Raw genomic sequence first — 18,261 nt, 5'->3', positions numbered from 1 at the left:
TGCATCTCCCTAAGTAAATCACAACCTAATATTCGGGTCTCATTTTAAGATCTTATTTTTAGATTTACGTCATTTTAATGACAATTATATTTAGATACGATCCTAAGCAGTAACCACCAGCTGATATGACAATATTCCATTATTTAGTTGAATAGGTAGGTACAAGATATATACTTGCGCAATATATTTATGGAACAGACATCAAATAAAGTGGCAATTACTTTACATTTATTCTATTTAACATACTTAATTTTAATTCGAAAATTATATGTTTTTTTTTTAAATACTCGTGTATTTAATTAAATATTTTTGTTACAGTTATCACCGATTTCTGGACCGTCGAAAATCTAATTTATTTTATTCAACAACAAAAAACTTAGTTTACTAACTTTAATATATAATTAGTATACATAAATAAAAATTATTCCAATTCTGACTACAACTTATAAAAAACATAAAATCAAAATGGTAATGGTAAAAAATCTAAGTATATTTTTTATTAATATTAAGTAAATCTCTTATTAGGATTGGAGTTCCCACTTTTGTAATATTTTTCTTTTGTTTATATTTAGTTTAATTTACTCTTTGTATTTTTAATTATGTGCAATAAAGAGATATACAACAACAACGTATTTATATGAAATTTTCTTTACTTACTACGTCCGAATCGGGGTTGCCATTCTCGAAATTTCTAATTGTTAAACTGTATTTGATTTATGAATATGTTGTTATGAAAATAAACTGATAGCTACAGTATTTACATAGAAGAACGAATTAATTTTTTATTCCGAGTTTCTTAATATCTTAGTTTAAAAATTTTCCTGATATTAAAAACCAGATTGTAGGTATTAATTGATCAAGCTTGAACCTTAAAGTAACTGACAATGATGTTCTATAACTGCAATTAAGTCACTTATAATTGTATATATCAGGAGATTTAATAGTAATAAAATATTCTTAAAAATAATAAAATGAAGTTGGTTATATATTGGAAACCTTTTTTTTTCAAGATTGGCTATATTTTTTTCATTGACCTATAACATACCGTTTTTCGGAAAAACTTTTTCATGTCAAAAACAAAAAAAAAAAACATTAGGTAGCAAAAGTCATTTTAAAATACTAAAAAATGTCTTGTGAGTGTCAAGATCGGGTAAAGCGTAAATATTACCGCTATTATGATACACCCGATGGCTGTGATGTTTTCAAAAAGGTGACATACCACTTTTTTAATGTAATACTTAATTCAGACAAACATTTGCATACAAATCATAAGCCTAGAAAACATTTGGATAACCTCCAATTTTTTTCAGATCACTGTTGTTTTTGAATAATTATTTAAATTAACTTGTTAAATGTTAAAGTATTATGTGCTCTTTCATTCCGAACCAGTGGTAGCTTTGCATAAAATATACCTAGTCTGAAAAATGACGACCAAAGCGTTTTGTTTTATATTAATATCTACCGCAATTTCGATAAAGATAATTCCTGACCAGTAGAACCGGCGAAGATAAGGTTTTGTATATATATTTATTTACAAATTTCAATTCGATAAAGAAATAGCCAAGAGGTAAAAGTTTTATTTTACATAATATATTGACTTTAATGCACTCATAAATTTTTTAATGTTGTAGATTTTGGTAACTAGCCGATACGGAACTATAGCCGGCTTGATCTTGTCTACTTACGATGTCTTAATGTATTCGCACGCTGTTGGCTTAGGCCCGATTATGAGACGGTTAGCATAGACAATTTATGTATCTAAATATGTCAATTATATATGAATAAATATTAAACTTAGACAACCATATTTGTCTACATTTTTTATACCTTAGTTTATTTATATACGTGTATCGGATTTGATGGTATCCCGATAGAATTGTCCCGATTGTCACACCAGCAATAGACATTGGCACTATATGAAATATTAACCATACTTTTCATTATCAACAAGACACCTGAGGTTTGAGTCCTGAGGACTAAGATTAAATTATGATTTAAGCTATTGTTACACTGGCTCACTTACTTGTTACAATACTAATGATTTTGTTGTTAAATCAAATCTTACTTTAAAATAATAGATATAGCAAATGTTGCTAAAATTTTCATTTACTTTAAAAAGGTATGCATACCACACAGTGCCACTTGCCATGATGGGAGCAACCTTTGCTGGAGTTGCTAATGGAGTTCAACTTTTACGACAGAAAGATGATATACTTAACTATTTCATTGGTAAATTAACACAAATGTCTCAATTTAATCTAGTCGCAATATTTTGTATCTTAACTGCAAGTGAGGTAATTAGTAAGCAGCGCTAGTCCTGGGGTAGAGCGAAAGTAACGGTCTGAGCGGCGACAGGTAGCGAGGGGCGCTAAAATAACAAATGCGAAAAGCAATTTCCAGCGAACAATACAATTTTAAAAGGCGCGGGGCTAAATGGGTACGGCGTGGTAGGTAGTGAGGCACACTTGCATTGTTTGATTTTTGTAAATTTGGTAATTATTATTCATTTAAATACTGAAATATACCTAATTTATCTTAAGTGAAACCATGGTCTACCTCGATCAAGGGCTAAGAACGACGATGTAACCGCTGGTCAACCTATTTACGGGATAAAGGCTTTATTTTCTGTCCATGTGCCTCATGGTAACAAAAATATTGACTAGCCAAGTGCGGAGCGTACAAACTTTAAGCGCTATCCCGATTAGCGTTAACCGCATCTCTTGGAAATCAAATAGCTCCACATTAATGTTAATAATGCTAACAGTGTTTGAGATATTACACATAGATATGTAAATTATTTCGATAAAAATCGTTCAGTGGAGCAGTCGGCGTCGAATTGATCGAAAATAATTTATTTTACCGCAAGGCCGAACCTACTTATGCATAGCAGAAGATCCACGTCATATTCTATTTAAATGTCCATCTCTTCGTATAACCGCAACATAAAAATAAAATTATTTCTATAGGTGGCCTCGCTTGTGGACCCATTCTGGCCTACTATTTAGGGTCTAACCACGCTGTACTGTTAGGAGGCCTCGGTCTAGGAATCATTGGCATGATTAAGAAGAATGCTATTGAGAATGATTACACTCTAGTGCCTCAAGTCTCGGGACACATGGGAACCATCCGCAGTTGGAAACATGATTATACATTTTTAGCTGACCCAAGAGATAGTTAGTATTGCGATTGAACTATAATCTAATGTCTGCACCGAGCTGTTTTTCAAGATACTTCAAGTTTATTATTTGAATTTTGAAAGTGTGTTTTCACTTCGGTAACTTTGTGAGCGTTGCGAACTGTAACCTGGCTTTTCCATAGAGCTGATGTTTTTAATACTTAATAACTAAATACAGTCAGAAAATAATTAGGACCGGATTTTCAAGCGAGTTTTATGTAGGTTTCAGGATTCATAAAAATATCCTTACTTGAGCGAGAAGGTCGAAAACACTGTATATATTATATACTGACAAGACCTGATGTTTGTATCCAACGCTTTGGGATCTGCAGCATTATTTATTTTTATGATATAATTATTCGGACGAAATAATTGGCCAACTGATGGTAAGTGGTCACCACTACCTATAAACAATGGCGCTGTAAGAAAAATTAAATATATCCTTACATAGCCATTGTGCCACCAACCTTGGCGACTAAAACGGTATAGCCCTTGGTCACTGGCTTACTCACCCTACAAACTGGTACACAACAGTACTGAGACTGCTGTTTGGCGATAGAATATCTGATGAGTGAGTGGTACTTTTATGCTTCTCGTGCCAATGGTTACACTGGCTCTTTCACCTTTTATGTACTAAGTATAGCTATTTGGCGCTTAGTAGGTTATTAGTGGGTGGTACCTAACTAATTTAAGTTAAGTGAGGTTAACCAACATAAATAGGGTTGGTACGCTTTCAAATATACTGAAGATAGTTATTTAATATTATATTTTTCTAAAGCGATGTTCTCATTCTTTTGTATCCAAGTAAAACTAAAAATTATTTTGTTTTCGTTTTTCAGCTGCCAAGCACACATGCGGGACCAAAAAAAGTCAATAGGGATAATTACACCAATCTAGTCATTGAAATTGAACATTATTTCATTGAGCCTTCCAGCCTGCTTATCAATTTATTAATAAAAATGTATTGGTCGTTTAAATAAAACAATTAAAAACAGGAGTATTTTTATATTACTTCTTAATCTATTTTAGTCTTCCAGAACTGAGACAAAAACACTTAATTTCGGTTGAAACGAAAACATTTTATTATATAAATCAAAATCGTTCAATTTGAATGTAAATATTTAATCATAACATTATTATTATTTTATTATACAATGTGACGGGAATGTGACAATATGAAAAACATTAACAAATATGTTCAAGAAGACTAACATTACTTACATAACTCTATGAATATTCTTAATGTCAACCCAAATCATTTTGTACTCAGTAAATGATCAAGAAAAAAAAAACAGATAAAAAATTATACTTTAAAGTACTTCCTTTTATCACTCATCCAAAGTAATAGTCAATAAGATCCACTTTTAAATAATCTTACATGTTGAAAACAGATTATAATCAAATATTAAATAGAATGAAACTCCGATATTTATTATTATAAAGCTTGTTTTTGTACATGAAAATTAGGTTATTCCATAAGAATATTCAGCTTAAAATATTCTTAAAAATATTATTGCTAGACCAAAGTGTAAATTAGAAGGCAATTTTTATTAAAAAAAAAACCACAGAACTGGTTCTTTGGTAAAAATAGATCTCAAAATATATTGTTTTATTAAAATAGCCATAACAGCTAAATTGCCTTATACTTTAACATTTGGATTATTTTTATAATTACACATTAACACTGTTTATTTTGAGTTTCTTGACTCTCCTAGTGGTACCTTCTCCGTCAGAACTGTCTGTGTCATGTGAACTGCCTTCTGATTTAATTCCAATACCTAGTTCATGTGCATCCATGTAGTTTCCAGTGGCTTTCGCTTTTTCAAGTACCCTTACTAAAAAATAATAAGATAATTACATTCTTTGCATTGCGTTCAAAGAGTTACATATCAATCAAAATAAATAAGAGATAAGAAGGAATACTGAGAGTTACAGGTTAGTGGCTAGAACATGTCCATTTCTAAAAGTATTACAGGATCGAATCAACACACAAACTCTTTTAATACAAGATTTTATTAAATATCTGTACTTAAACTGTTTTACTGTATTGTAAATGGATGATATTCTATAACTTGTAATTAAAACAATATATATTTAAATATTAATAAAAACAACATTACTCTGTGTCTCTAGTATGCTGTTTTGTCTCTTTAAATCATCTATGTCCTGTTGGTGAGCGCTGTTTTTCCGCCTCATGAATTGTATATATTCCGCTGCCTTTTTTAAAATTTGTGCACGACTTGCCTTAAAAAATAAAAACATTCATATATATAATTATAGTATAATATATCTTGGTTGGATATGATAAACTTGTACATCTATAACATATTAAAATGTCAGGAAAACATTTTGTTGGTTTTTATTGTACATCTTGATGTGAAATAAAGTATATTGCTATTATTATATTATAGTATGATGTATTATTTATATTAGCAACACTTTAGGCTGTTCCAATCACAGAGGCCAAAATATCAACTTGTGACACCAAATTAATCTGATTCATTGGTTTAGAGCTTGACTAATCAATGAATGATATTCATTTAGGATTAGCAAAAAAATTGCATTTTAAAAATATTTTAGTAGAATAGAGATGTACTATTTATCACATATTATTCAATATTTTATTCACGAACTTTTCTAATCTAAGGTTTGATTATCTTTATTCCTCCTTCGATTGGACTAGTCTTGCAATTTGTATAGAAATTTTACTTTTACATGTTGTTACATTGTGTACATGCACACAACTAATATATACATTCCGCTGCATTTATATTATATTTCTACTATAGTTTCTCAGATGAAAAACTCTTTAACACTGACATCCATATTAACTTCCACAAGAACTTAGACTGGATCTTTGTTGTTTATTTACAATTTTATCATCAATAAGTCATATAAGCGATGAGCTTAAGACTATAATATGCTAATACTTATTTATGCATATTTATTTTAAGTTTTTTTAAGTGTCTCCAGTATGTGAAGATAATATTAAATATGAATATAAACACTTGCCACTTTTTCGCCTTGAAGAGCTGGCACTGAATCCCTCAATGATGTAAAACTGTCTTTTATGTGATCTCTTCTTTTCCTCTCTAATGCGTTATGGTGTGCTCTTTTTTCTGCCTTGAAATTAAAAGTTGGTTTCGATGAGAACATGTTATAGGTATTACGGTTTAGATAAAACCAAATGTTCACTAACCACAACGTCACCTTGAATGCACAAACACCAACAACAATTAGAAACCATTTTAAATAAATTATAATTCATAATGTGCTACCTGAGAATAATATCCACTTCCACCCAAACTACTCCTGGCGTGTGGTCGAGAATCCGAGTCATTTTCAGCCTGCAAATTACATAAACATGATTGACAATAAAATAAACACGATCTTGATAAGTAAAATAAATCAGGAAAACACCTACATCACTTTCAATATCAATGTCGCGATCGTCGTCACTCATCATTTTGAATAGTTCCGTGTTTCACTTCAAAATCAAAAAAAATCGTAGGAAAACATCAGTGAAATGGTTACAGACACTTAAAACTATGTATTTTTGGTCGTTTTAACATCTAAATTTGCACAAAGGACGCGTGACAGTAAATGACAATGACAATTTTGACATTTTAAATCATTGACATTTATGTTTATTTTAGGTACAGATAAAGAAGTACCTTTAAAACACAGACTAAATATATTTCAAGCACCCATGATGCAAAAAGTATATATCAATAAAATATATCCTTAGTGACTATTAAATTATGAGCCAGTTAACTATTTCATTTAAAAATAAGTATTACATACTCATGAACAGATGTCAAATAAAATATTTAAGAAACTAAAAGATACATATAATAACTAAAATTGACTAACCTTAACAACACTTTGAAAAAGCAAAATCGTACGATGAAGTATATCGTAGGTACATATTATTTATTTTGACATCTACGGAATAGTCAAATCGATAAACAGAGAAGAAGAAAAACCAGATTCAAATTCTTTTACAAAGTGAAATAACTAATATTACACATGATAAAAACAAAATATATATATATATTGTTTATATTTGCCAGGTGCCAAATATAATGGAACTACTTTTAAAAACGTAAGAGATATAAAATTCAAGCAGAAGACTTAATTTAATTAAGGTAATGTAGCTATAATGAGTTTTATTTGTCCTCTTAATTTCCAGACTTTAATCAAAAAAAATTTAGACCTATAGCAAAAATTAACGTTGTCATTTAAATTATGATCATGTCAACGGTGACTTTTGCAAACATAAATTATAGCGTATACGGCCAAATCTGAATCAATGAGGAATAGCAAGAAATTCTAAAGAAGGTCTTGAATTCGATTTTTGGAAAAGTGTTACTCGCGCTTTAGTATGGTACCGAAACATTACAATGATACAACACTAAAATTTTGAGAAGAAAAAATATAGAGCAAAAAAATATTTGTATATAAAAAATAATCTTGCGTTATTTAGTCATAATAACATAGAGCTAAATACATTCTACATATTATATTATGATTATACACTTTGTTTTGTAACAAAGCTCAAATCTAATTAATAGATATCGTTAATTACTGCTCAAAATACTAGGTATAGGGTATTTTTATTACTAAAAAATATTAGGCATTACAATTAGATCTCGATGTTGATTTAATCTGTATTCAAATAACCGCGAACTTAAACAAGTTAATCGAACTTTTTATTCAATTGTGAATTCAATAAAATGAACAATAACGCGGAGAAGCTCCAAACTTTACCCAATATTGATGCTATCAGTCCTGATTTTTATGACATTGTTCAACAAGAAATTTATTACGACTTAGCACGGATGAAAAAGAACGTTGCAATAGTAACAAACTTAAGACGTAAGTTTTGAAAATAACGGCATTTATCGTTTTTTGTTCTTTTATAAAATAACATTAAAATAAAAAAGAGCACGAATGTTAACTCATTTTTAAGTTGTTGCAAGTAAACTATAATATCAGCTTACTGTCTTTGTTTTTATAAAAAGTTCACATTCATATACCGCGTATTATTAAAATTAAAGAGTTGCGCTGCTTAAAATTATACTAGATTTATAGCACTACTGTAGTTTAAAATGTATTCGCTATTGCGAATGGAGTAGTGTAGGTAAATACGTTTGGGTACAACCGAATAGCAAGATTGTTTGTTTTTAAAATAATCCTACACTATTAATAATAAATTATATAGACAAAGAAGTCGTTAATAATGGTACACATCATAAATAATACATATATAACTGAAATTTCACATTTTAGCCTTAATGTGAAGAATAAATCAAAAACTAAAACACTGCCTTATTTTTTACAAGATAACATACACTTTATGGTATGTTTTAGTACTGACATTATTTTATTTATAACGTTTTAGTTGTAATATAATCTTGTCCAGTTAATTTTAAATCACAATTATAACTTTGAACGATAATTGAGTAAAAAATATAAATCATTCCTCATATATGTAGCACCAATCTTCAGAACTAAAGTGTTATATTTCTTATTACTGGCTCACTCACCCATCAAACCGGAACACGACAATACTATAGCCTATACCAATCGAATTAGGAATAAAGATAGATAAACCTTAGATTTACATACTTCATGCGGTTTGCTAATAACTCAGCTATATTGTGCACTACTAAGAGTTTATGATTAATATATACTTATTTTTTAATATAACACTATTGCACTTAACTACATATATCCACTTTAATTTAGCTTCAAAAATTCTGATAACAGTTTCGTCGACGTTCAAAACGCCATTTTTTCGCAAATCCATAGTGAATATCATAGATTAATCAAGCTCTCGACCAATTATATCGCCACAATTTACTATCAAGTGTTGTTTATTTGGATTTTCTCCTCTTATAGTTGGAATAGAGTGTAAGTATTTCCAAATATGATGAGTCGAACCTACCAAGACGGGCTTCTGCAAAGTCACCTACGGCCATGTTAATACTTATTTGTATAACTATCATACTATAAAGCAAACAAAGTATGCTGTTATTGTGTGTATATTTTATACAATATATTTACATATATTGTACTTTTCAGTTGCAGCTGCAGAAATAGAAGTAGAGACTGCAGCTCTTTACCATGCTGAATTGTGGTACGACATTGAAAATCTTAAGGCCATTACTGATGAAAATATTAAATCAACATAAACAAATATTGAATAATGTATTGTAGTCATAATGTTGTTGAAATGAAAAATATATAATTATAAAACAAAATAAACGTTTGTTATTTTTTTTTAACTAGCGACCCGGCCCGTTTTCGAACGGTGCAATGATGATACTATATATACTACAGAATGTCTTTATTTACAGCGTTTAGGTACAGCTTTTTTGGCATCAGACTATACAGTTCGCTAAGTCCCTGCATTTTAAATCTGTAATATCGTCGAAAATATCGATTTAAATTAAAGGGAAAACTATATTGAATGCATAATGTATTTAAGGTATTTAATTGTATAAGAATTTATGCTGTTTTACATAAAATCACTTCGTAAATAAGCCATAATTTCTAGTAAAAAGCTTATTGTGGGTTATCTCTAAAGGATTGACATATACCATCGCATTTTGATATATCTCGTAGGTTTCAGACAGCGTTTGCATTTTAAGCGCAAAAATGAGTGTGGATTTACGATATCAAATTCAAAACCTCTAAATTTGTCAGTGTTTATCTACTTTATTATGCATGTATTATACATATAAACCTTCCTCTTGAATCACTCTATCTATTTAAAAAACGCCATAAAAATCTGTTGAATCGTTTTAAAAATCTAAGCGTACACAGGGACAGACAGACAGCGGAAAACGACTGTTTTATACTATGTCGTGATGTGATGACACGCATGAACTGATACAAATTGAGTGAGTATCGTTACTAACAACAACGGAATTATTATTGTTTTTATAACGTAATTCAATCCTGGTCTGTTTGATAAAATGAGTGCCAATAATTGGTCAGATAAAATACAGCATAGTCGATGAACGAATCACCGTGTTCGTTATAACTTTAGATTCTATTCGAAATGCAATAAAGTTTAAAATGTAAAGCATAATATTGAAGCCATATGAATGTACGGGTCTACAGATAATAATCAGTTCCCATTTTCCTTATGTATTCAATCGAATGCATCGCCAGTTCGTTGAATTAGTTTTATAGTTACTCTTTCAAATAATATCAGTTAATCATGTCCCGTATGTTATTAGTTCTTATATTGACAATATTTGCTATAAATATAAGTGAAGGAAGACTAAAAAAGAAGAACACGCCGCCACATTGTACTAAAGTAACGAAAGGTAAGCAGAGGTCAATAGTATTATTTTAATAACAATACATAGTAAAGTAATAGTCCTATTCAATTCAGTTTATAACGTTTTAAAGTTTTGAATTTAGAATCAATGTTATGAATGAAATGAACTGAAATTAATATTGAAAACCTTTTTCTTATCATATAAAAGATAAGAAACATACCTATAGCATTTAAATGTACTAAATATATTCAAAAATAATATTTATTAATTATTTGAATTCGTTTATTTTTTTCAGATACAGATTATGCTTCTCGATTTAAGTTGGATTATCCCATAGCCTATATCATACCCGGCCAGCATGAAGCTTATCAACAGGTACGATGTCAACATAACATAAAAAACTTATTGTGACAAGATCGGCACCCATTGTCGAGATCGTACCGATCAAGTTCCCGACTGATCCGACCACTTTTTAATTTTGTTCTTCAGTCAATAGTAGGAGTTTTGTTAGATTTTATAGACTGGAGAACCAAATCAATCCAACCGTCCTCAAATTAGTTGGAAATTTGAGAATCTCACCAGGACTGGACCGTAAGTTTAGAGGGCCCAGAGCTAACACTACAAATTGAAACGATACGAACTGTTTAATTTAATGACGTTAAGGATTCTTCCGCATTATCGTCTATTTTTGACTTTGACTTGACTTATTTGGGGCCCCCTTGAATCCACGGGGCCCTGGGCTGAAGCCCAAAAAGCCATGTGGTAAATCCGAAATGGTAAATATACCTATATGTTCATGTATGTATCTTATAAAGTAAAACAGAATTACGTTTTTTTATTTGATACCTACGTAGTAAATAAAGTAAATTGTAAAATAAATAATATATATTTATACATAGGCATATCACGAGTCTTTCTGTTTATGCGCAATAAACTCAAAAATTAGCGCTCAAATTTGCAAACGATTTTTACCAATGGGCGAAATGATTCATTCAAAAAACTTTAATAACCTACCCTAAACCTTCCTCAGGTTTAGGGTAGGATATTAAAGTTTTTTGTTGTGTACGATAATTGTTGGTGAAGTCTCAGAAAAAATGATATCGGCTGGAAGATTTACTGGCGTGCGTCACGTTTAGCAATAAAGTTATAATATAATTATTAGTATGTACGATATAAACGGGCCCTTGGCCCACATTAATTTAGGTACCCTTTGCTAAATATTTACTAAAATAAAATATCTAGCAAAATATGTAACAAAATAACAATGAAACAAATTATTTTTAATTTTAAAAATGCGTCTAGCATGTAGAGATAATTTGTTTATAGCCAGTTTAGTTTGAAATAAACGGTGCAGTAATTTTCGTAAATTCTTAGGAACCTTTTAATTTTTAATATCGACTATCGTTACTAGTATTTTGATCAAAATGTTAGTTATTTCTTACAAATATGGCAATTTTGAAAATATACATAGCAGTCAACGTTTAAGAGAAATTTTTGGTTCTTCGGGGTCCCTGGGCACGAGCTTCGTGTATCCTTATGGTAAAAACGGTAATGGATATAAATGTTCATATAGAATACCCTTATTTTTATTTACGTAAAGTTAAATGTACGTAATTAGGCACCTATTAGGTACCTCCTAAATAGGAGATATATATATACCCTAGTTTTCTTAAATTTTTTTCTTCTTAAGGAGAAGGCGCCTCATGTACGTCTTCCTTAAGATTTCATTATATTTTTTAAATTTCATTCGTGCACAATGAACAGTATTATTACAACATGTATCGTATCTAATTAGTTATAGAGTAAAGCAAGGCAAATCAGTTCAGATATGAATACATCATATTTTTCTCGCTTTAACTGGCACCGACTACAATAAAAATAATTATGAGGTTTTGAAATATTTTACTTGTTGCAGATGTACTGCATAAACCCACCATCTGTAAACAAGGGGGTCACGGTTGTGTGCGATTGGGCCGCACCTCCCCAGGTACAATTTACTCTAGGAGACGAATACATGCACGTCGTGCGCCAAGATCCTAGTGGCCGCTTCCTAGGCAACGCCGTCATTACCACGTACCAGCTCTGCAGTCACAACATATCTAGTGAACTATATGATCAATTTGCTAATTCTGATATAATGATAACAGATTTGTCTTCACCATGAGGTGCTTAATTTTTGCTTAATTTAAAATACATAAGTTCTACCTATATCTACCCTCGCATTATACTATATCTTTTTTTATAATTATAAAAAAAAAAATTAATATTCAAGACGGAGAGCTTAACCAATTACGATTGTAACTAATTAAAATTTAACACTATAATATACTTGACTTGTAATCAATTATTTTTTATTTCCGCCTTTATTCGTTAAGTTGAACTAATGTTTTTTTTTTTTATAATTAATAGTGGTATTTATACAACTATTACAGTTTAAAACGTGTCAAAAGTGTTTTGTGTGTGTTTACAATGAAGTGGTTGAGTTCTGTTATCATTTTATTGGCTATAGGTCATGTATTAGCGGGGCATTATTCATTTGAATTCGGTAAGTTGCTAAGTTGTTATTTTTTTTTCGTATATCGTCTTTTTGATATAAATATATATTATTAAATATTGTTAAGCCTAAAATATAAATATATTACAAAATAAATGTTCCGCAACAGGCCAAAACTATGGGAACGTGATATATCGATACGACGGCACTATTCCATTTATCCAAAAAGTGACAAAACACGCTATCCCCGTAAGTACTGAAAAAAAAACGCAAATAGATAATATTTATAGCATAAATCGGTCGACATATCGTTAAAAACTGTGTGAAAGTTGTAAGTACTTAAAACAAACTCCACTCAATAAAAAAATCCATGAAATATTTGATAATGAAGGCAACACAACATATTATGTTCAAGAGTTGTTAAAAGCAGATTATATTATATAAGATCGTTAGTTAACAATTAAAGTTTTATTTGTTTTGAACTATCTGCTTATTATTATTATTATTTTTTGTTTTTAGTAAGTATAGGCTTAAGTATAATTTATTCATTCCTATCTTTGATTATTCTTACTTTATTTTATGGATCATATAAAATATTAAAAATTTTAGGTGCCCGCTGGAGTAGATATTACTTACGTATTGGTGACCGTTGATGCCATTTCCCCGCCAAAAGTTGATTTTTTGCCCGATACCAATGAAGTTTCTATTACCTTTAGTTGGACACAGTTAAGTATTTCTTCTTACTCTATACTTGTTAAAGGCATTTGACAAAATGTATGATATCGAAGTTTTAGAAAATAAAATTTAATCATTATGTTTATTTCATCTTTTTCATTTACCTGTGATAATTATATACAATTCCTTTAATACCTTTTTTATTTTATTTGATAGATTACTCATTTACTTCTAATACAAAATCGAAGATAATTTTAAAATTGTAATTAAAAGATAAAAAATTTCATCACGACTATCGGTTAAATTGATTATTGACAATATAGACCTTACATATAAAACATAAGCAGCCCGTAAATGTCCCACTGCTAGGATAAAGGCCTCCTCTCCCTTTGAGGAGAAGGCTTGGAGCATATTCCACCACGCTGCTCCAATGCGGGTTGGCGGAATACACATGTGGCTGAATTTCGTTGAAATTAGACACATGCAGGTTTCCTCACGATGTTTTCCTTCACCGCCGAGCACGAGATGAATTATAAACACAAATTAAGCACATGAAATTTCAGTGGTGCCTGCCTGGGTTTGAACCCGAAATCATCGGTTAAGATGCACGCGTTCTAACCACTGGGCCATCTCGGCTTTTTATACCTATATTATATATAGACCTACCCACTACTTACTATATTTCTTCAATTAACTTTGAACTGCATGGGCTTGTAAACAAAACTATTCTTTAATGTTATTGTTTTTTAAATCACATCTCAAACAATATTCAATTAAGACTTCCATATTTGAATATGGTGAGTTTGATTTCTATTTTGGATTTATTGATAGATTTTTAATTTATTAGAACACTGTATGGAGAACACGATAATCTGCTTTAATAATAGGAGTCAAGGTGTTCAATTAATAATTAAAAAAAAGGTTTTCTAATTTTATGGAAACTTCATGATTTGGTAATATCACTTGACGGGTTCTCGTGTTTAGAAGATGTTAAATAATATACAAAAAACTTAAAAAACAATGCAGTTTTTTACAAATTTTACTAAAATAAGTTATAAGTATTTAAAATTCTAAGCAATAAAACCAATAATTAAAAATGTGGGACTTATAAAGTGTTATAAGCTTTTTACAGCCTACACTTTATGATGTTTAGAATATCTAATTCACTTGATAACAATGTCATACCCGAGTCCAGTGTCATGTCCACTGTCCAACAAGTTCACACAACAACAGAAAACTCGTACGAAGTCTAATAGTCTAAATAGATGGAGACCAAGAGAATAGATGAGCAATTCTAAAAAGACAAATGTAAAAGCTAATTTAGTTGTCATACTATGGGACTACTGATAGTCTTGTCCACCATAAAACGTTGACATTGATTATTGAAAGACAAGCATATTTATGTTTTTTCTTTTATAATTTTTATTTGTGTCATACATTTTTATATATTAATAAACTAGCAGTTTGTGTCTGTGTGTAGTCGTGCTGTTGGCCCTACTGGCTATAATAGTGTCGGCGGGCAATGGGGCGAGTACTAGACTCAGCCTTGAAGTTTGAGCCCTTTCGGACTCAAGAGTGACGTTTGTCCTGAGGATGTCTCCTATAAGATCGCACTTCGGCTCAGAACGTAGTCGGTGGGGGGTAAACTAGCAGTCAGACAGACGTTATATATGTGTATACGTAACAATTCAGAAGTCGTAACAAATCAGAAGAACAAAAGCTGATGTACTGCAGCGCCATCTAGCAACAAGAAAGTGGATATTACTTATAAAAATCTGTATAAAAATACTACTATTCAATATGACCTTATAAACCTACAAGGCCTTGATCTTATTGCTCAAATCATTTAACACGGTAGTCACGGCTAAAGTGTTATATTTACTAGGCAATGAAGGCGCTGAAGCGTGACAATTTTTTCAAAATATAATTATATATCTGAAACAAGAACCTGCATTTTACGCTGTACACATCAATGGTCTAAATTTATAGCTGGTGAAACTGCAAAGAACAGTTACCTATATAATAATAATTTAAAAACCTCTGGAACGCTCTGCATCTTCTGGTAAAAGTTGAAGTTTAATAGTTTTATCGGCATTAACTAAGTGTCACCTCGTTCATTAGTTTAGATTTAATGAAAAGTTAGTTTTAAACTTAAGTTTCTTATCTAATCTTAATTATATATTAACTAATTCTACCAGGAGTGAAAACATTTACTTATTTGAGTTCATTATTTTAATCCTATTTCTCAAGTGATTATAAGCCATGATCGAAACAATTCATTGCTTGATTTTTATATAAAGTACCCGTATATTCCTTTTCCATTCGGAGTGGACGGTTATTCTTGAACATTAGAAAAGTTATGAAAAATACGACATAGAAGACATCGGAACTATTTTGTAGTAATACCTATAATTCTCTTCAATATAGGAATTCAATAAAGAATTCCAAGTTAAAAATTATGTGTTTTATTTTCTCATTTCTAGTATCAGACCATGAACGTTTTAATACAGCATTTAGACCTCGACTCATTAGGCTTGGGGTGTATTCCACCATACTGCTCTACAATAGGTGACCTATATAATTAAGTCGATATACATGACAATTTCATCCGATTCATATAAGTTAACTCACGTACTATTCTTTTACCTCCTAGTACGAGATGAATTATTTATACAAAAATTAAGCGCTTGAAAATGCAGTGATCTTTGCTCGATACTTGCTCGACCTGCAAACATCGATTAATGTCCACGTATTTTATTTACTGTATAAAGCAGTGCCGGACCGTGAGTTTAGGGGGCCCTAGGCTAATACTACTTAGGAGCCCATCTAAGATACACCTGAATGTAGACTTGAATTGAATGAGGATTCGCAGGCCTGCACATGATACGATCTGTTTAATTTGATAAAAATAGGTCATACTTTCGCATTACTGTCTATTTTTGACTTTGACTTAACTTAGCTGGGCTAAAGCCTAAAAAGCCCTATGGTAGATCCGGCCATGTATATAAGCTATTGCAGAACTAATTATATTTTTTCTTATGTCTATATTCAAAAAATAAATGTCTAATTATACTTAGGTACATAGATAAAGAATAATTTTGACCAATGAGACGGTTAGTAAATAATAAATACCCAGTAATAAAAATAGTTTTATTTCCCATAACATTTTATTTACTCTATCGACGACTAACAATAGTTATGCCATCAATTATAAAAAAAAAAACTCAAAATATTAAAAGAAATTTACGATTTTTGAAGGTCGAAATATTTTCTAAACTTAACATTGGAAGTCAGGTTACTGTTGCTTTCATCAGGAGGTCAATTATGAGAGCGCATATGAATATCGTCATGTCTCTCTCGCTCAGTCTCCCGATGGTCGCCGGAGACACGGGCACCAGCCGATGTTCCCGCTTCATCGTGCTTTCCTGGTCCAGAAGGAGCCGACTGAACCAAACGTCCCATTAGGCTCGCACTCTTATCCTTGCGAGGTCTTGTCCATTCGTGAGACAAAACTCGGTCCAAAGTCAAACGCAAAGTAATATCCGGTTCCAATATATGTCGCACTATGGACTTTGCCGCAGCAGACACGGTGTCTCGAATTCTAGATCTAAATACCCAATTGCGTGACATTTGATCTTTTAAAAGTTTACGTAGATTCGAATCATCGAAGGGCATAGATGCGTTCAGCATTATAAAAAGTATGATGCCAAGAGACCAGACATCAGCAAGCTTTGGATTGTAAGGTGTTCCACTAACCACTTCTGGTGCAGCGTATGCAGCAGAACCACAATAAGTTTGGCTCAACACTCGTCTGTTTTCAGCATCCGTACAGAATCTTGCAAATCCAAAGTCGGCTAGTTTTACATTATAACGTCTTGATAACAAAATGTTTTCACATTTGAGATCACGATGTGCAATATTTTTGCTGTGTAAATATTGCAAACCACTTGCCATTTGGCGAAACCATAGCTTCGTCTGATTTTCTGGTACAACGCCGTTCCTCTTTATGAAATCTAGTAAATCACCATTATCAGCGTAACGCATAAATATAAATACTCTCGGTCCTCGTTGCAGGATGCTGTGAACTTGAATTATATGTGGATTTTCTATTTTGGTTAATATATCCAATTCACGAGGGAAAAACTTTTCTAAAAAATCACGCGGTGCTTTTTCTTTGTCAAAAATCTTACATGCCAAGTGCATACGCTTGGGGCTTGATGCATCACAATACTCTGCCAAGTGGACTGTGGCATAAGATCCTTGTCCAATTTTTTTTCCAATAATATAGCCTCGCTGTTCCAAGGCGTTTACCTCGGAGCTTCGAGGGCTGAGGCGCTCAGCCATGGAGCTCGAAAGACTTTATTCTTACCCGTTTAGGATACATTGGACATCCCACGATTCACAATATGTACAACGTTCAGTGGCCCTTCTGTCAAATTACTTGTTTTATATTTGCTATAAATCTCCACTCACCTCTCATTAAAGAGAGAAAAACAATTAAATATTCTTTAAAACACACAAAATTTTATAAATAATATTACGACATCACAAAGAATTTGGATATAAAAAACACTTCCACTAGCAAGAAATCTTCCAAAAAGACGTTAATGATACATTGATCA

At 31.2% G+C, this 18,261-nt stretch overlaps 5 protein-coding genes across 5 annotated transcripts; 3 read left to right on the top strand and 2 right to left on the bottom strand.

Annotated features, from left to right (window-relative positions):
* The first annotated feature begins 1,126 nt into the window (after positions 1–1,126).
* LOC125070988 (NADH dehydrogenase [ubiquinone] 1 alpha subcomplex subunit 11-like) lies at positions 1,127–4,137 on the top strand. The gene is made up of 5 exons (XM_047681031.1): positions 1,127–1,210; positions 1,632–1,735; positions 2,120–2,229; positions 2,967–3,173; positions 4,015–4,137. The coding sequence occupies exons 1-5, from the start codon at positions 1,127–1,129 to the stop codon at positions 4,050–4,052; spliced, it is 543 nt and encodes a 180-aa protein (XP_047536987.1). The 3' UTR covers positions 4,053–4,137.
* Positions 4,138–4,171: 34 nt separating this feature from the next.
* Positions 4,172–6,774, bottom strand: LOC125070871 (protein max). The gene is made up of 5 exons (XM_047680869.1): positions 6,600–6,774; positions 6,454–6,522; positions 6,188–6,298; positions 5,296–5,419; positions 4,172–5,010 (listed from the first exon to the last, which is right to left on the bottom strand). The coding sequence occupies exons 1-5, from the start codon at positions 6,639–6,641 to the stop codon at positions 4,847–4,849; spliced, it is 510 nt and encodes a 169-aa protein (XP_047536825.1). The 5' UTR covers positions 6,642–6,774; the 3' UTR covers positions 4,172–4,846.
* A 3,549-nt stretch (positions 6,775–10,323) lies between these two features.
* Positions 10,324–12,814, top strand: LOC125071064. Its single transcript, XM_047681138.1, has 3 exons — positions 10,324–10,515; positions 10,766–10,845; positions 12,386–12,814. Exons 1-3 carry the CDS (start codon positions 10,407–10,409, stop codon positions 12,632–12,634), a joined length of 438 nt encoding a protein of 145 aa, XP_047537094.1. The 5' UTR covers positions 10,324–10,406; the 3' UTR covers positions 12,635–12,814.
* Positions 12,815–12,860: 46 nt separating this feature from the next.
* LOC125071066 lies at positions 12,861–13,784 on the top strand. The gene is made up of 3 exons (XM_047681139.1): positions 12,861–13,015; positions 13,134–13,213; positions 13,574–13,784. The coding sequence occupies exons 1-3, from the start codon at positions 12,940–12,942 to the stop codon at positions 13,730–13,732; spliced, it is 315 nt and encodes a 104-aa protein (XP_047537095.1). The 5' UTR covers positions 12,861–12,939; the 3' UTR covers positions 13,733–13,784.
* Positions 13,785–16,781: 2,997 nt separating this feature from the next.
* Positions 16,782–18,233, bottom strand: LOC125071063 (testis-specific serine/threonine-protein kinase 2). Its single transcript, XM_047681137.1, has one exon. The coding sequence runs from the start codon at positions 17,981–17,983 to the stop codon at positions 16,958–16,960; it is 1,026 nt and encodes a 341-aa protein (XP_047537093.1). The 5' UTR covers positions 17,984–18,233; the 3' UTR covers positions 16,782–16,957.
* Between the last annotated feature and the right edge of the window lie 28 nt (positions 18,234–18,261).

This window comes from Vanessa atalanta, chromosome 18 (genome assembly GCF_905147765.1).
Source record: "Vanessa atalanta chromosome 18, ilVanAtal1.2, whole genome shotgun sequence".
Classification (NCBI taxonomy): Eukaryota; Metazoa; Arthropoda; class Insecta; order Lepidoptera; family Nymphalidae; genus Vanessa; species Vanessa atalanta.
The sequence above is the reverse complement of the archived record's forward strand: the minus strand, read 5'-3'. Positions and strand labels throughout refer to the sequence as shown.